This window comes from Nematostella vectensis, chromosome 12 (genome assembly GCF_932526225.1).
Source record: "Nematostella vectensis chromosome 12, jaNemVect1.1, whole genome shotgun sequence".
NCBI classification, from domain to species: domain Eukaryota; kingdom Metazoa; phylum Cnidaria; class Anthozoa; order Actiniaria; family Edwardsiidae; genus Nematostella; species Nematostella vectensis.
In genome coordinates this window covers 12,039,132-12,057,080 of record NC_064045.1, presented here as the reverse complement: position 1 = coordinate 12,057,080, position 17,949 = coordinate 12,039,132, and the positions used below count along the sequence as shown (strand labels likewise).

At 42.6% G+C, this 17,949-nt stretch overlaps 6 protein-coding genes across 7 annotated transcripts; 3 read left to right on the top strand and 3 right to left on the bottom strand.

Annotated features, from left to right (window-relative positions):
• Positions 1-479: 479 nt before the first annotated feature.
• On the bottom strand, positions 480-1,757 carry LOC5520527 (histone H2A). Its single transcript, XM_048719985.1, has one exon. The coding sequence runs from the start codon at positions 1,128-1,130 to the stop codon at positions 531-533; it is 600 nt and encodes a 199-aa protein (XP_048575942.1). The 5' UTR covers positions 1,131-1,757; the 3' UTR covers positions 480-530.
• A 710-nt stretch (positions 1,758-2,467) lies between these two features.
• On the top strand, positions 2,468-3,556 carry LOC5520528 (histone H1-delta). The gene has a single exon (XM_032365679.2). The coding sequence runs from the start codon at positions 2,550-2,552 to the stop codon at positions 3,102-3,104; it is 555 nt and encodes a 184-aa protein (XP_032221570.2). The 5' UTR covers positions 2,468-2,549; the 3' UTR covers positions 3,105-3,556.
• Positions 3,557-3,988: 432 nt separating this feature from the next.
• Positions 3,989-4,502, bottom strand: LOC5520529 (histone H3). The gene has a single exon (XM_001640419.3). It carries the CDS (start codon positions 4,469-4,471, stop codon positions 4,061-4,063), a length of 411 nt encoding a protein of 136 aa, XP_001640469.1. The 5' UTR covers positions 4,472-4,502; the 3' UTR covers positions 3,989-4,060.
• A 467-nt stretch (positions 4,503-4,969) lies between these two features.
• On the top strand, positions 4,970-5,392 carry LOC5520532 (histone H4). Its single transcript, XM_001640306.3, has one exon. It carries the CDS (start codon positions 4,987-4,989, stop codon positions 5,296-5,298), a length of 312 nt encoding a protein of 103 aa, XP_001640356.1. The 5' UTR covers positions 4,970-4,986; the 3' UTR covers positions 5,299-5,392.
• Positions 5,393-7,464: 2,072 nt separating this feature from the next.
• LOC5520645 lies at positions 7,465-12,947 on the top strand. Of its 2 annotated transcripts, none has more exons than XM_048719981.1 (3): positions 7,465-7,767; positions 9,758-10,101; positions 10,178-12,947. In XM_048719981.1, the coding sequence occupies exons 2-3, from the start codon at positions 9,772-9,774 to the stop codon at positions 10,994-10,996; spliced, it is 1,149 nt and encodes a 382-aa protein (XP_048575938.1). In that variant the 5' UTR covers positions 7,465-7,767; positions 9,758-9,771; the 3' UTR covers positions 10,997-12,947. The 2 variants fall into 2 exon arrangements, with proteins under 2 accessions (XP_048575938.1, XP_048575937.1); XM_048719980.1 differs by lacking the exon at positions 7,465-7,767 and adding an exon at positions 8,584-9,041.
• Positions 12,948-13,384: 437 nt separating this feature from the next.
• On the bottom strand, positions 13,385-15,067 carry LOC125557114 (pre-mRNA-splicing factor 38B-like). Its single transcript, XM_048719421.1, has one exon. The coding sequence runs from the start codon at positions 15,065-15,067 to the stop codon at positions 13,385-13,387; it is 1,683 nt and encodes a 560-aa protein (XP_048575378.1).
• Positions 15,068-17,949: the final 2,882 nt, after the last annotated feature.

Genomic DNA, 17,949 nt, shown 5'->3' with positions numbered 1-17,949 from the left:
TTTTGCTGGGTGGGCGGATCCAGGGTTTCTTTAATGGGTGGTACTCGAAAAAACGAGGTAACTCTATATTGATATGAACTTTTTTTTTCTCATAAGGGGGGAGGGGGTACAACCCTAGACCTATCAGAACTTAAACCATGATATTTCAAGTTACTCTAGCTCAGTTTAAAACTACTGACAATTCCTTCTGATTTTGTAAGAGTGAGTAAAAATTTGAAATTTAGGGTTACTAGACCAATCTGGGTGCCCAAACATCGCCTACTATGTCAAAATTTATTCACTAAAAACCGGCTACATAAATAGTCATGCTCAAAATATCATAATATCAGATACCACATATGTAACAAAGAAGTCTACACTTAACATGGAGAAAAAATGGCGGGAAAAGGTCTATGCGCTGAAGAAAAAGAACTATCATGATTGTAAGGAAGTTTTATACAGAAAGGGGTTGATTGCATGATGCGGCCATGACTGTTGTGTCATGTGGTGGCTCCTAAAAGAGCCGTTGTTATTTTTGCAGCAGAAACTGCTTATGCCTTGGCCTTCTTCTCGGTCTTCTTGGGCAGAAGCACGGCCTGGATGTTGGGTAGCACACCACCCTGGGCGATTGTGACACCGTGGAGCAGCCTGTTCAACTCCTCGTCGTTCCTGACAGCCAACTGCAAGTGACGGGGGATGATCCTGGTCTTCTTGTTGTCGCGGGCAGCGTTGCCGGCCAACTCGAGGATCTCAGCGCTCAGGTACTCGAGCACGGCGGCCATGTAGACCGGAGCGCCAGCACCAACACGCTCGGCGTAGTTGCCTTTGCGCAGATGACGGTGGATACGACCGACGGGGAACTGAAGCCCTGCACGGGATGAGCGGGTCTTGGACTTGGTGCCCTTGGCTTTGCCTTTACCACGACCAGACATTGTCATAACAACAAGAAGTCCACCATCACGAGCAGGGAAATCCAGACGGCCGTTCGTCTGCTCCTTCCCGGTGAGCTGGCCAAGCACGCCGTGAGCGAGGGAACCAAGGCCGTCACCAAGTACACCAGCAGCAAGTAAACGGCGCAATCCGTGCTGCACAAACCTAACAACGGCTCTTTTAGGAGCCACCCAAATGACACAAAAGTCACTGCGCCTCATGCAATCTATGCCTGTTAGAAATAAAAGTCGAGTGTGCAAAAATATCACGATCTCCCTAACATCTTTGTCCTTGGGATTAATGTAGCCCTGTCGTGCGCTGCACTAATAAAAACTTGCGCGGTGCAGGACAGTAAACTCATCCAAACTCATTAGAGAGAAAACTAGACATGAGGCGGTTTGCTATCAAGTAAAAAACGAACATTTACAGGCCCCAACCCTCACAAAAGTAAAAAACGGGGTCAGTCTTTCTTTTATCGTGTAATAGCAAATTATTAGAAATTAAGTTTCTTTGAAGCGTGAATGAAGTATTCGTCCCACTGACATCCATAAATCAAAGTGTTCTGGCGCCAATATCCGGTTCACTTAATTTATTGATTTCTAATTCTTGCATAAACTCTAATATGCGCAAGAAAATAGATTTAGATTTTCTGCTGTCGAACATGCAAGATAAGTAAAAATGTAATGAAGCAGTATAAGGTAGCGCATGTGTTTGTCGATTAACCGTTTCGGTCATAATATGTTGAATACAGTATTACACTCGTTCACGTTTCAAGTAACAATCGAAGAAGTTTAGTTCAAGTCGATTCTCGAGCTCTGCATTAAATTAGTAGATCGCACTGGTTCATTTAAGTTTAAATTTCTCAAAACACTCAGTTTAGATTGAGTCATGAATTCTCCATTAGAAGACTTGTGGCCGAGACCAGAAATGTTCAACTGTTGAATGCGAACAGAAAAGCATGCGGAGAAACTAGAAAAAAATTATCCAGAAAAGCATACACATGCAAGGCAAATAATACCAAGGAATTCCCTTTAAATGTTGTGAATCATATCATAAAGTTTCGTGTGAGTGTAATGGAGACCATAGAGATAGTTTCACAAACGATTTTTAGCGGGAAACGCGGACTAGAGCCATCACTCAGACGTTTCTATGTGTTATCGAAAATTGGTAGAAATGACGAGAAACTATATTCCCTAAAACGCAATCCTATCTCTGATGCATGAAATGATAAGAAAATAATGTGATGAGGCTAGAATTTGAATGATAATAACCTTTTTGGCAAAGATATTTAGATTTTCCTTAGACATTATGCAAACATGATCGTCAAACTATCTTGAACTTTGCTTAATAACTTTTTAAAATAATAAGAGAAAAGTATAAAATTCATCTGGTGTGAGTATAAGGTATTGCTTGTGCAATCTGTAACAGTAACATCTTAATATTTAAAAAAAGGAAGAAGTTTTGAGACGATAAACAAAGCAAAGAAACACACTCTTTGGTCGCCATCTTATTCGAGCTGGTGTCTATACTGGCTCCTCGGGGGTCCGGTGATACTGAATGTATTTTGCCGTTTGGCGCGCAAACATCAATATTATATTCGCAAGCAATCGCACCGAGAACAATCCAACGCACAATTCAAAATGTCAGACGAAGCAAAACCTGCCAAGGCTAAGAAGCCAGCCAAGCCTGCAGAGCACCCAAAGTACTCTGATATGGTCGTAGCAGCCATCGGCGCCCTAAAGGAACGCAACGGATCGTCCCGCCAGGCCATCGAGAAATACATCAAGGGCAACTACAAGGTCGGAGACGGCGTTGGTGTCCATCTTAAGCTGGCGCTCAAGCGCATGAGCGACAAGGGAAAACTAGTGCACACCAAAGGTGTAGGAGCTTCTGGTTCCTTCAAACTGAACAAGGCTGCTGTTGAGAAACCAAAGAAAGCGAAGAAGCCAGTAGCAAAGAAACCCAAGGCTGCCAAGAAACCCGCCGCCAAGAAGTCCCCGAAGAAAGCTGCAGCAAAGAAGTCCCCCAAGAAGGCAGCGAAAAAGCCTGCTGCTAAGAAACCGGCCGCCAAGAAAGCAGCGAAGAAACCCGCCGCTAAGAAGGCTGCGGCAAAGCCTGCCAAGAAACCGGCCGCCAAGAAAGCAACGAAGAAACCCGCCGTAAAAAAGGCCGCCAAAAAGCCAGCCAAGAAGTAGAGCGGTCCAAAGTCGCTTTATTACACACACAAACCAAACGGCTCTCTTAGGAGCCATCCACATTTATAAAAGCAAGGCCACATGCACTCTTATCTGCATCTCATGCTCTCATTAAATCACACCTTTCAAGAAATAGGCCGCCAAAAAGCGAGCCAAGAAGTAGAGGGGTCTAAAGTCATTTATTATACACACACAAATCAAACGGCACTTAGGAACCATCCACATTTATAAAAGCAAGGCCACATGCACTCTATCTGCATCTCATGCTCTCAATAAATCACATCTCACAAGAAACCCGCCGCCAAAAAGCCAGCCAAGAAGTAGAGCGGCCTAAAGTCGCTTTATTACACACACAAACCAAACGGCTCTTTTAGGAACCATCCACATTTATAAAAGCAAGGCCACATGCACTTTATCTGTATCTCGTGTCCTCAATAAATCATAGTATCAATTCCAGCGCTCTCACCAAAATACTATAAATATTATGACCTATTTTGAGAGGAGCCCCTCGTCTGGTCAACTCTATCTGTTTATACCAGCTTTGAAGAATTCATCCCTTAATAACGAAGCGTAATAGAGAAAAGAACCATTGAACACTGCCAAAAGTTTCCATAAATCAGGACCTGAATTCAGGCCCTATCAAACGAAAATTACAATTGTTTATACGGAAATAAAGAAGCTTATCTTTTGAGATCCTGGCCTATGAACATTTAAACCCACCATTTTTCCATCGGTGATTCGTGCTCACTATTCGCAAAACTGCACAAAATCATTTACTTTCCCCGATAGATTGTGGATGCATTATCTGTTAAAAAACCGGGAAACAACGATTATCATTTATACAAGGATTTGCATACTTTGTTATTTCGTTAAACTAAAGAAGCATGGATTAGAGACTTTATTACATGTGGTGGCTCCTAAAAGAGCCGTTTTATTGTGTTCTTGCGAGGAACTGTTTACGCTCTCTCGCCACGAATGCGGCGGGCAAGCTGGATGTCCTTGGGCATGATGGTGACTCGCTTGGCGTGGATGGCGCACAAGTTGGTGTCCTCAAACAGACCAACGAGGTAAGCCTCGCTAGCCTCCTGAAGAGCCATCACGGCGGAGCTCTGGAAACGAAGGTCAGTCTTGAAGTCTTGAGCGATCTCACGGACCAGGCGCTGGAATGGCAGCTTGCGGATCAGAAGCTCGGTCGACTTCTGGTAGCGACGGATCTCTCGAAGAGCGACGGTACCGGGCCTGTAACGATGAGGCTTCTTCACTCCACCGGTGGCAGGAGCACTCTTACGCGCTGCCTTGGTGGCGAGTTGTTTACGGGGAGCCTTTCCTCCGGTAGATTTACGGGCAGTTTGCTTGGTACGAGCCATTATATCTTTGCAACGAGTTTTCTCGGAGTGCAATAAAATCCAAATGATCGTTGGATTCGAATTTTATGCTTGCCGCTCTAGAATCTGATTGGTTAGATCTCTCTTCATCTGATTGGTTCCTTTTGTCTACACAAATGGCGCCAAGATTTTCTGTGCTTCTCACTGCAGTGTTTTCCCGAAATCTCTTGGTAGATATGCATAACAACTCAAAATAGGTACATCTGTCCAACAGACACACTGTGTTTGTACCTTCCGCCGAAGTAAAATCATAGATCAAGTATAAATTAGAAGAGATATTGGTTGTTTACTGCGAGTTGAAAGCGCGTGTCGAACAACGATAGGATCGAAATCGTTGTTGATTTGACTTGTAAATTAGAGGCGCATAGTTGACCTTTCGGATAACACTGACGCAATATGAGAGCGAAAACCATGTTTCCTTGTAGGGCCGCAAAATGTCTATATAAAGGATTGCACCCATCAACAAAGCATTTTACGAATATTACATAGGGCTCAACATGTCTGGTCGCGGCAAAGGGGGAAAAGGTCTAGGAAAGGGAGGCGCGAAGCGTCATCGCAAGATCCTTCGGGATAACATCCAGGGCATCACCAAGCCCGCCATTCGCCGTCTCGCCCGCCGTGGTGGAGTCAAACGAATCTCTGGCCTCATCTACGAGGAGACCCGTGGCGTTCTCAAAGTCTTCCTTGAGAACGTTATCCGTGACGCGGTGACCTACACCGAGCACGCCAAGCGCAAGACTGTCACCGCCATGGACGTAGTCTACGCTCTGAAGCGACAAGGCCGAACCCTGTACGGATTCGGCGGCTAAATTATCTAGTCAACACAAACCAACGGCTCTTTTAGGAGCCACCACATGCAATGAAAGTGGTGATCAAACGCATCAATAAAATTATGCCACAAAACTCGTTTTCACCCACACAAACGTTTAATATAAAGCGTACTTTATGCATCTAAGGGTAGATTAAGGGCGTAATTTTAACCTTGGTTTTTTAACAACATTTATATTTTCCCATCCAAGAAACTTTCTTTCTGCCGCGCTCCCTGTGTGCCCGATCTCCGCGATGCCCTGGGTCCCCGAGGATGATATTTCCCTATATTATATCATAAAAGCAAATAGATTTGAGAAAAGTAGTACTACTTTGCTTTGTACTTATTGCGGTTGTGTTCGATTTTTTCTTTACAACGCCAAGTCAAAATCAAGGGTCTTTTTTTACCCTGGTTCCGGTTCCTCGTGGCCAGCGAGCTTTTTTAAAAGCTTTTAAAAAGACGAGGGTAAAAAAACTCGTCTCAAGCTCGCTGGCCACTAAATAGAAAGACGTTCGAGGCTCTGGAACCAGGGTAGAATTTTTCCTGTTTCCATCCCGAAATACTCGCTTCCGAGGGTCTTTCTTCGTATTACTGGCCCGGAGATATCAGATACGCTTCTCGGAAAGCATTCGGGTGTTATACGAACAAAGACCCTGTTGACAAACATAATCCACTTCATAATCCGAGCCCCACACCCCTAACAGGTGCTTACCTATACTTACAGGTGCTTGCATACTTGCATGGATTTTTTTATACTTGCATGGATTTTGTATACTTGCATGGATTTTGTATACTTGCATGGATTTTGTATACCGCCATGGATTTCGTATACCTCCATGGATTTTGTATACTTGCATGTTTGTACTTGCATGGATTTTGTATACTTGCATGGATTTTGTACTTGCATGGATTTTGTATACTTGCATGGATTTTGTACTTGCATGGTTTTGTATACTTGCATGGATTTTGTATACTTGCATGTTTTTTTTTATACTTGCATGTTTTTTTTATACTTGCATGGAATTTGTAAAATCACGGAATCTTTACTTACTAGCAAAGTTTTTTGCATACTCTTGTGAATTTGTATACTTGCAATGATTATTTAATAGTTGCACAGATAGTTTGGCATAACTTGATTTGCAAATTGATACTATAGTGCGAAAATGAATTATGAAACGTTTGGCGCCTGATAATTACGCGATCTAAGGGATCACGGCAGAATATATTCCTATTTAACGCGCGATCGATTTATTACGAAAATGAACGCGTTATGTGTGTTTGTTTTGTAAGGGGAGTTATCAGTTGCGCTGTTGGGGGTGTGGGGCTCGGATTACGAAGTGGATTATGTTTGTCAACAGGGTCTTTGTTCATTTTTAAAGGGCGAATGCTTTCCGAGTAAAGAGAGTTACATTAGAAGTTCAAAAAATCATTTCTCCCTGTTTATTTTTAGCGGATTGCTTAAAAAATTCGGGCAAAGTCCCATCCCTCTCCCATTCTGTACCGGTGTCAGTGTTTTCGTGCTGCTTAAAATCTGTTAGATAATGGGCGTTTTAACTTTTAAAAAAGAAGTCAGAAGTTTCCAGCTTTGTCTAGCTTTGTCTCATTAACATACTTAATATAAACACAAAACAAGAGACAAACTTATATCGCTCTTCGTAAAATTGAGCTTCGAGGAAGAAAAAAACCACAGACGGATATATTTATATCCCAACTAAGTTTATTTCATGAATTAGAGGATGAATATATAATTCATAGATATGCAATTGAGTTGGCAATTTGCATATCTATTTTCTATTTCAGTATTTCATTTTTTATTTCTTAGAGTGGTTTTCAAAAACCCGTGAAATACTATTTAGTTTATTTTGTACTAATACACTGTAATGTCTTTGTTCTCTTGTTCTGGCTTGACTATTACACTTTTACAATTACATTTTGCTGCACGGGAACTTTGAACTGTATTACATTTTGCTGCACGGGAACTTTGAACTGTATTTCAAGTCTACTTTACTTAATGTGTATAACGTTATTTTACAGCTTATTATTGTTATATTATACCTCGATATTGTCTCCAATTTTTATTCAAATATAAAATTTAACAAGATTATGGGCCGTTTTACAGCGCAACCAGGAACACCTAAAATAGAGAATTCAGCGGGAATTCAGACACTGAGACAAGTTGAGACGTGTTTCTAGTTGACTGTCTGAATATCTCGCGAGTTATTGGTCAGAACAAACATTCCATACATATTTCCGTTGTTCACGGTTTTCTTGGTCGCACTGCAAGGTGGTCCAAGGTAAATAAAGGTAAAAGGTAAAATTTAATAAGATTATGGGCCGTTTTAAGGTGGTCCAATTAAACTAAAGGTGAATAATTGATTACTTTCATGAGAAAGGTGACTTCGTTTGACAGTGCCCAAGCCAATAGCATTAAACACATTTAAGAGAAGGATTTGGAGACTGTAAAGTATTGGTAAGTTTTCATAACTTTATAATATCAAGTCCATGAATGAATTTAAGAGAATAGTAAGGTGTTGAGAAAACATACGGTAAACAAGAAATGCAAAAAGCGTCCACTGACATCCATACGGTGAATATGTCATTCACTTTGTTTCATTTTGAATTTGTCTTGAATTTTGAAAATAGCACAATTTGTATTTTAATCGTAAGCCGAAATAAGTTCCCTTTAATTGAACACCAATTTTGGTATCGGACATTGGCAGATTCAATAAGTTGTTTAGTATTTTCTGGGAGAGCTAAATCTCAAAATAGTAAAAAAAATCCCATTATCGTTTTCATTTCTTTTTGAGAATCTTAGCTTCCTCCACAACCAGAAAATTATTTCAGGCTGCACGCGCAGGCTAGAAAAACTTTGCCCTCACAAAAGAAGCTTTTATCTGTAGAATGAGTAAAAACTTTCTATAATTGCTTCCCTTTATAAAAAAAAACTTTGAAAACTATCAAGCCATGAACGCGTCATTAACGTTGCTTTCAAATGTGCCAAATTTTTTCAATGAATTGAAAATATATTCTGTAAATAAAGTTTGTCAAAGAACATAAAGCTAATAAAAGATTAGTTAGCCAAAAACATAACAATTTGAACCAGTTAGAATTTCGATTAAACCGGCGGACTGATCGGTAGCGCACAACCCCTCACAACCGCTTTTGTTGTGTTTAGCCTTTAGGATTAGGGATGACAAAAACAGAAGACGCACAGGAGTCGTCGCCTTTTCTTTATCCAATCTATTGCGGCATGTAATCAATTCATTCTCCTCTTCCTAATATTGCTCTGACCAAGAAGGTTTTTCTAGTCATTTCTAGTCTTCGTATTCTGTCCTCCATTTTTAGCGTCATAAGACAAAGCAACATGTATTTTGTGCACAATGACTATAATGTTACTCCATACCCATGGGGGTTAACAAACAAAAAGTTCGGCGTTTATTGTGGAGCCGCATATGAACGAAACCTCTACCGAACCAGAACGGTGCGACTCTGGCACGCCGTTTAATCTAGGCCTTATTGTTATATTATATCTCGATAGCTCGATTTTGTTTCTTGACGGAGTATAATAGGAATTTTGGTTAAAATATAAAATTTAACAAGATTATGGGCCGTTTTAAGGTGGTCCAATTAAACTAAAGGTGAATAATTGATGACTTTCATGAGAAAGGTGACTTCGTTTGACAGTGCCCAAGCCAATAGCATTAAACACATTTAAGAGAAGGATTTGGAGACTGTAAAGTATTGGTAAGTTTTCATAACTTTATAATATCAAGTCCATGAATGAAATTGAGAGAATACTTAGGTGTTGAGAAAACATACGGTAAACAAGAAATGCAAAAAGCGTCCACTGACATCCATACGGTGAATATGTCATTCACTATGTTTCATTTTGAATTTGTCTTGAATTTTGAAAATAGCACAATTTGTATTTTATTTTGGTATCGAACATTGGCAAATCCAATAAGTCGTTTAGTATTCACTGTGAGAGCTAAATCTTACGTTTTCATTTCTTTTTAAGAATCTTAGCTTCTTCCACAAGAAGCTAAGGCTTCACGCGCAGGCTAAAAAAACTTTGCCATCACAAAAGAAGCTTTGACCTCTAGAATGAGTAAAAACTTAATGTAATAGCTTGCCTTAATCAAAAAAACTTTGAAAACTATCAAGCCATGAACGTGTCATTAACGTTGTTTTCAAATGTGCCAAATATTTGAATGAATTGAAAATATATTCTGTAACTAAGGTTTGTCAAAGAACATAAAGCTAATAAAAGATTAATTAGCCAAAAACATAACAGATCATGTTGCTCTAAGTCTACACAGGAAGGAACTAAAACAAAATAAAGTAAAATATTTCCCCATTTTTCGGGTTTCGTAGTCACGCAACTTTGCCCGAAACGTGTTTGCTATGGGACTTGTTTTCAGGGAAAAGGTGGGGGGTCTTATCTAATTAAATCTGTTTAGTTTCAGGCGAAGCAATGTCAATCCTTCCCATCGTGCTCGTGGTTGCCTCCATCCGAGGTCACGTGATCGCGCAAAACTGCCAACAGGGGGTTTGCTACGGAGGCAAGTTTTCACTTGATGAAGGCATAAAGGGTCAGCATTTGGTGGGGTTCTCGTACAGGAACCTCAGCACGGTCCGTCATGCCCAGGGGTGCTTCTCGGCGTGTGCGAATGAGTGCCTCTGCAGGTCGTATCAGTTGTCAAGTACGGGATGCGAGTTACTGGAGGAAGACAAGGATTCGAAAACTCTTGAGCCAAATTCTGACTACATATACTTCGACCTACAACAAAAGGTCGTTCCTTCGGTAAGAGTTTGAAAAATGATCAACTTACCCTTTAGATTCTTTTCATTATTTTAACAATTAAAATTGTTTCCTTCAGGCATCTTACTTGGCGAACCCATCCGTCTGTAGAAATGGCTGCTGTCTATCCAAACCCTGTCTGAATGGCGGCACGTGCACAGAGAAGTGCGACCACCCAAAAACCAAGTTCGTCTGCAATTGTCCGGCTAATGCCCCTGGAAAACAGTGTGAGAAGTTTTGGCCAAAGTCCTGTCATGACTTGTACAAGATCTACGCCCCACCAAAACCAGGTGTCCATACCATCTTCAAAAACGACAATAAGACGAAGTTCAGCGTGTATTGCGATTTTGAGCCGCCCACCAAAGCGTGGAGTTTGATCGAATCGTACGCATTAAAGCACAACTTAGACTTCCAAAGAAAGTCCTTTTTGGATAATTACCCAGTAGATGAGACCTCGCCCGACAACCACGAGAAATACCGTCTTTCTCTCGACAAAATGCAGCACTTGAGATCCACCGCCGTGTCTTACCGAGTTACTTGCCAGTTCCTGAAGAGAAAAGACGCCGTTAAAAGCCGAGACTACTTGGAAGGAAAGCTTTCCTCGTTTGACATCATTGAGGAAGAAAGTCTCACGGACGCTGATTTCTGCAAAACTGTGGAGTACGTGAACATCGAGGGAGATGAATGCCAAAACTGTACCCTGGCGCTCTTTCAGAAACGTGGATGGTGGCATCTACACTCCGAGCCCAGAGTGGGTAATTGCGACATGAAGCCACCAGGGTACATTTCGGATTCTAACGAAGCATTCGGCTATTACAAGCCAGGCCTGCCCACTTTCACGTGCGCAAGCGAGCCAGACGCCACCACAGAGTACTGGCTCGGTCATGTTGGTGACTGAAAAGGCAAAGAACGAGACACTGAACCGTCGTCATGGTAGCTAATAAAACACCAAAAAGACAAGGGAGTAAAAAATGCAAGTACGAGTTTGCAATGCCCAAACAAGCCGCCGAACAAGCCCTATACAAACTTCGCAATGTTAAGCGCTATAACCTGCTTGCGGTACTCGCTGCCCTGCGTTCATTTTTGCGCTCGCCCCCAGGGAACACGCGGCCTAAATTACAAGATGGCGCCCGATCATCGAACGGAGAGGGTTTTCCGCGATAATAACACCGAGTACCGCCTGCAAGCAGGCTATAAGCGCTATTTCTAGTGGGATGTTGGGCCAGATTTTGGACGTTGTGCAATCAGACAGCTGTTAGAACCATCACTTGGTGTTCGAACCTTCGTATTGGTCGCCAGCTTCCGCTGTTTGGCATCACGGGACTTAATCACGAGGTTCCGCTATAAAAGGGAAAGTTCCTCCCTAAGCTAAGTCTGTCTTGGATGACTTTCCAGCAAGAGACAATCGCAAAAGCTTAATTGCGGTTTTAGTCAATTGTGCGGTTTCACGTCTTTTGAAAAACATTATTGTTTTTAAGTCTTTTTAATAACATTATTGTGTAGTTCAAGAAAATATCCATACCCCCCTATTGAGAGGGTCAGAGGTATGACCCCACCAGCCCTCTGGAATTTCTAACCCCCTGGACAAAAATTAATACAGTAACTGTTAAGGAAAAAGGCTTTACCCCCCCCCCCCCCCCCTCCGCTCTGAGCGTTTGAACCCCCCACCCCCACGGAATTTCCAATCCCCTCAATGGGGGGGGGGGGGGGGGAGAAAATTTTCTGGAACTACACATTGGTAAATGATGTGGTATCGGGAAAATACCACCGTTTTGCCATCTCTCTCTACGACGCAGTATCCGGGGAAAAAATAATTGAGTTATAGAAAAAAAAAACGAAAAAATGTTTGTAAAATAATATGGTCGACAGGTTGACTTCCCAGAACCAAACCGACTGTGAAAATCGATTATTTCCTAACTCTAGTATCTTACCCCTAATAGACCTAAAACAAAAAAACAAAAAAGACAGTTCACGCGATTAGTCTTATAGAAATAACCGGACTTGGGCATCGACGCTTATGTTTTGGATCGGATAAAAAGGTAGAAAAGAGATTCATTGCGCGTGATGCTAAAGATAGAATTGGCCTTATAATTAAAAGAATAAAATCTTGTAACCATATTTAACCCATAAACAGATAAAAGTAATTTCAATTAGAGTTAATCACAAAACTATAAAGCTGCGGCACGGAAGTGGTTTGTTTGCCCTAATGGTCCAGTTCAAAATACTGTGGAACCTGGATTTTACGATAACCTCGATTTTGCTATAGCGTTCTTTCTCCCGGCGGAAATACAGTGCAATGTATAAGAAATTACCTCGATCTTACGATATTGGATACAACGATATTCTCGATTTTACGATACAAATCTGTTTTCCCGAGCGTAATTTTGACACCACACACGTACAGTACAGTTCATCGATTTTTTGACTTGACAGATCTTGTTAAATTCAGATTTATGTCTTGCAGAGAGAAACTGAACAGTCTTTCACAGAGTACAATTACAATATTATTTTGTTATTGTTTATAATTAACCCGACCTCGCTACAACGATATTTTTTCAATGCATCTTCCTTTATATCGTAAAATCGAGGGCCTCTTTGTAACGATGCCTCGATTTTACGATGCATTTTCTTTCTCCCGAGGCATATCGTAAAATCCAAGTTCCAATGTTAGTTTAAAAATAATTCAATAAAGAAAAACAATTTTTACTGTTGGACCGCAAACAGGACAAGCTCCAGAGCATATAAAAGGGGAGTGTTTTAGCCCAAGACCACGGGCGATAGGGCAACTTTAGTCCAAAAAGATGTCTAATGCTTGTTGGTATTAAATAAAACACGCATTCCTACCTCAACTGGCTGTATTTGCAATGGTTTCGCTCCTCTAGCGCTTACGACCGTTCACCGCCGCCGCCGTCTGTCAAATGAGTAACTTGAACCTCAGCGGCTTATTTTTTCTTACCCCCGACATGACAAGTTTTCTAGGGACAGTGATGGTGTATACGACCTTTTAAAAACAAAATCCCAACAATAACGTGGTTGAAATTGAAACCTGTTTAGTAACCCATTGTAAGCCTGCGAAAATCACCAATGCTTCTAGTTTGCAAATACTATAATAGATATTAAATATTACTAATCGGCGAGGCGCGATGCACGTGCAAATGAAATCGCAGTTTAAGGGGTTTGACACGAAATCTAAAAAAACTGTAGTTACACACTCCATTTTGCGTTTATGAGGATCAGAAGCTCTGTCAAGGGCTAGGACAGGTACACGGCTATGTGCACGGAGTTGCTACCCAATTGCGTTACATCCTAAATTGAGCGTTCCCTTGGAGCGTTCCCTTTGAGCGTTCCATTCGAGCGTTCCATTTTGAGCGTTCCCTTTGAGCGTTCCCTTGGAGCGTTCCCTTTTGAGCGTTCCATTTGAGGGTTCCCTTGGAGCGTTCCCTTTTGAGCGTTCCCTTTTGAGCGTTCCCTTTTGAGCGTTCCCTTTTGAACGTTCCCTTTTGAGCGTTCCCTTTTGAGCGTTCCCTTTTGAGCGTTCCCTTTTGAACGTTCCCTTGGAGCGTTTCCTTTTGAGCGTTCCCTTTTGAGCGTTCCCTTTTGAGCGTTCCATTTTGAGCGTTCCCTTTTGAGCGTTCCCTTTTGAGCGTTCCCTTTGAGGGTTCCCTTTTGAGCGTTCCCTTTTGAGCGTTCCCTTTTGAGCGTTCCCTTTGAGTGTTCCCTTTTGAGCGTTCCCTTTGAGCGTTCCCTTTTGGGCGTTCCCTTTGAGGGTTCCCTTGGAGCGTTCCCTTTTGAGCGTTCCCTTTGAGCGTTCCCTTTTGAGCGTTCCCTTTGAGCGTTCCATTTTGAGCGTTCCCTTTTGAGCGTTCCCTTGGAGCGTTCCCTTTTGAGCGTTCTCTTTGAGCGTTCCCTTTTGAGCGTTCCATTCGAGCGTTCCATTTTGAGCGTTCCCTTTTGAGGGTTCCCTTGGAGCGTTCCCTTTTGAGGGTTCCCTTGGAGCGTTCCCTTTGAGCGTTCCCTTTGAGCGTTCCATTCGAGCGTTCCATTTTGAGCGTTCCCTTTTGAGCGTTCCCTTGGAGCGTTCCCTTTTGAGCGTTCCCTTTTGAGCGTTCCCTTTTGAGCGTTCCCTTTTGAACGTTCCCTTGGAGCGTTTCCTTTTGAGCGTTCCCTTTTGAGCGTTCCCTTTTGAGCGTTCCATTTTGAGCGTTCCCTTTTGAGCGTTCCCTTTTGAGCGTTCCCTTTGAGGGTTCCCTTTTGAGCGTTCCCTTTTGAGCGTTCCCTTTTGAGCGTTCCCTTTGAGTGTTCCCTTTTGAGCGTTCCCTTTGAGCGTTCCCTTTTGGGCGTTCCCTTTGAGGGTTCCCTTGGAGCGTTCCCTTTTGAGCGTTCCCTTTGAGCGTTCCCTTTTGAGCGTTCCCTTTGAGCGTTCCATTTTGAGAGTTCCCTTTTGAGCGTTCCCTTGGAGCCTTCCCTTTTGAGCGTTCCCTTTGAGCGTTCCCTTTTGAGCGTTCCCTTTGAGCGTTCCCTTTTGAGCGTTCCCTTTGAGCGTTCCATTTTGAGAGTTCCCTTTTGAGCGTTCCCTTGGAGCGTTCCCTTTTGAGCGTTCCTTTTGAGCGTTCCCTTTTGAGCGTTCCCTTTGAGCGTTCCATTTTGAGAGTTCCCTTTTGAGCGTTCCCTTGGAGCGTTCCCTTTTGAGCGTTCCCTTTGAGCGTTCCCTTTTGAGCGTTCCATTCGAGCGTTCCATTTTGAGCGTTCCCTTTTGAGGGTTCCCTTGGAGCGTTCCCTTTTGAGGGTTCCCTTGGAGCGTTCCCTTTGAGCGTTCCCTTTGAGCGTTCCATTCGAGCGTTCCATTTTGAGCGTTCCCTTTTGAGCGTTCCCTTGGAGCGTTCCCTTTTGAGCGTTCCCTTTTGAGCGTTCCCTTTTGAGCGTTCCCTTTTGAGCGTTCTCTTTTGAGCGTTCCCTTTGAGCGTTCCATTTTTAGCCTTCCCCTTCTGGCGTTCCATTTTAACAAATCCCAATAAACTTGCGGGAACTCAAGAGCTAGCGTTAAAAGTTAACTAATCGGAAAAAAAATGAAACCCCCAAAGATGTTTTTCCCTAATATTTAAACTGTAAGGTTGTGTTAGCTTACATTTTGTTCCTTGCAAAATATTAAACAAAATAAGCTATAGTATTTTTTGTTAGATGATCTGTTCTTGAGATATGATTGAGCAAAGTTGCCATAGATCATGAAAAAAGTAGAAATTTCGCCCAAATTGGCCAATTTTCAACAAATCAAGAGTCTTACAATTTGCAATATCGCAAGAACGGATTATCTACCAAAAATACTAAAGCTTATTTTGTTTTAAATTACACAAGGAACATCTATGCAAAAAATCAAGCAAATATAAGCTAACACGACCTTACAATTTGAGCTTTGCAATTTTTTGCTCCTGTCTGTGTGGTAGAAACATGCCAATAGCCTCGGTAAATACAATTGTACTATATTTTTAATAAACATTACTGCAACGACGTGTATTATGTTTACAGGAAACAAATAGGAAACATTTTCACAATTGGAAGCAGATTTCAAAAAGCGCCTAGTATAGGAAACGCGTTTGATACGCGCCTAGTATAGGAAACGCGTTTGATACGCGCCTAGTATAGGAAACGCGTTTGATACGCGCCTAGTACAGGAAACGCGTTTGATACGCACCTAGTATAGGAAACGCGTTTGAATTAAGCGCCTAGTATAGGAAACGCGTTTGATACGCGCCTAGTATAGGAAACGCGTTTGATACGCGCCTAGTACAGGAAACGCGTTTGATACGCGCCTAGTATAGGAAACGCGTTTGATACGCGCCTAGTATAGGAAACGCGTTTGATACGCGCCTAGTACAGGAAACGCGTTTGAATTAAGCGCCTAGTATAGGAAACGCGTTTGAATTAAGCGCCTAGTATAGGAAACGCGTTTGATACGCGCCTAGTATAGGAAACGCGTTTGAATTAAGCGCCTAGTATAGGAAACGCGTTTGATACGCGCCTAGTATAGGAAACGCGTTTGATACGCGCCTAGTACAGGAAACGCGTTTGATACGCGCCTAGTATAGGAAACGCGTTTGAATTAAGCGCCTAGTATAGGAAACGCGTTTGATACGCGCCTTGTATAGGAAACGCGTTTGATACGCGCCTAGTACAGGAAACGCGTTTGATACGCGCCTAGTATAGGAAACGCGTTTGATACGCGCCTAGTATAGGAAACGCGTTTGAATTAAGCGCCTAGTATAGGAAACGCGTTTGAATTAAGCGCCTAGTATAGGAAACGCGTTTGAATTAAGCGCCTAGTATAGGAAACGCGTTTGATACGCGCCTAGTACAGGAAACGCGTTTGATACGCGCCTAGTACAGGAAACGCGTTTGATACGCGCCTAGTATAGGAAACGCGTTTGAATTAAGCGCCTAGTATAGGAAACGCGTTTGAATTAAGCACCTAGTATAGGAAACGCGTTTGATACGCGCCTAGTATAGGAAACGCGTTTGATACGCGCCTAGTACAGGAAACGCGTTTGATACGCGCCTAGTATAGGAAACGCGTTTGATACGCGCCTAGTATAGGAAACGCGTTTGAATTAAGCGCCTAGTATAGGAAACGCGTTTGAATTAAGCGCCTAGTATAGGAAACGCGTTTGAATTAAGCGCCTAGTATAGGAAACGCGTTTGATACGCGCCTTGTACAGGAAACGCGTTTGATACGCGCCTAGTACAGGATACGCGTTTGATACGCGCCTAGTATAGGAAACGCGTTTGAATTAAGCGCCTAGTATAGGAAACGCGTTTGAATTAAGCGCCTAGTATAGGAAACGCGTTTGAATTAAGCGCCTATTACAGGAAACGCGTTTGATACGCGCCTATTACAGGAAACGCGCTTGAATTAAGCGCCTAGTACAGGAAACGCGCTTGATACGCGCCTATTACAGGAAACGCGTTTGATACGCGCCTAGTACAGGAAACGCGTTTGATACGCGCCTAGTACAGGAAACGCGCTTGATACGCGCCTAGTATAGGAAACGCGCTTGATACGCACCTAGTACAGGAAACGCGCTTGATACGCGCCTAGTACAGGAAACGCGTTTGATACGCGCCTAGTATAGGAAACGCGTTTGATACGCGCCTAGTACAGGAAACGCGCTTAATACGCGCCTAGTATAGGAAACGCGTTTGATACGCGCCTAGTACAGGAAACGCGTTTGATACGCGCCTAGTACAGGAAACGCGTTTGATACGCGCCTAGTACAGGAAACGCGTTTGATACGCGCCTAGTACAGGAAACGCGTTTGATACGCGCCTAGTACAGGAAACGCGTTTGATACGCGCCTAGTACAGGAAACGCGTTTGATACGCGCATAGTATAGGAAACGCGTTTGATACGCGCCTAGTACAGGAAACGCGTTTGATACGTGCCTAGTACAGGAAACGCGTTTGATACGCGCCTAGTACAGGAAACGCGCTTGATACGCGCCTAGTACAGGAAACGCGTTTGATACGCGCCTAGTATAGAAAACGCGTTTGAATTAAGCGTTATGGAAAAGAAAAAAAATAACACTTTAATCCTTAATTTCACGCGTATTAGTGACAAGTCTTCGCTTCCTCTCTCCACTTCGTTCAATGAGAAACTGGCTTGGTACCTTAGAACATTTCGTGTGGTGGGTGTGTTGCGTGTGTGCATGTTTGTAAGTTTTCTAAAATTGTAAGTCCTAGCATATGTTACATACTTTGCCGACCAAGCCTACTAAGCCTCTGGCTTCAGCTTCTCCCTTGTTGTATATACATTAAAAAAATTCAATAAAGATTTATTGATTGATTGTACCTTTTCACAGA

Bases quoted from the DNA above. Each gene is read 5' to 3' on its own strand.
- LOC5520527 (XM_048719985.1), bottom strand. From the start codon at position 1,130: ATGAGGCGCAGTGACTTTTGTGTCATTTGGGTGGCTCCTAAAAGAGCC.
- LOC5520528 (XM_032365679.2), top strand. From the start codon at position 2,550: ATGTCAGACGAAGCAAAACCTGCCAAGGCTAAGAAGCCAGCCAAGCCT.
- LOC5520529 (XM_001640419.3), bottom strand. From the start codon at position 4,471: ATGGCTCGTACCAAGCAAACTGCCCGTAAATCTACCGGAGGAAAGGCT.
- LOC5520532 (XM_001640306.3), top strand. From the start codon at position 4,987: ATGTCTGGTCGCGGCAAAGGGGGAAAAGGTCTAGGAAAGGGAGGCGCG.
- LOC5520645 (XM_048719981.1), top strand. From the start codon at position 9,772: ATGTCAATCCTTCCCATCGTGCTCGTGGTTGCCTCCATCCGAGGTCAC. The intron at 10,102-10,177 runs GTAAGAGTTTGA...TGTTTCCTTCAG, and splicing joins AACAAAAGGTCGTTCCTTCG to GCATCTTACTTGGCGAACCC.
- LOC125557114 (XM_048719421.1), bottom strand. From the start codon at position 15,067: ATGGAACGCTCAAAGGGAACGCTCAAAAGAGAACGCTCAAAAGGGAAC.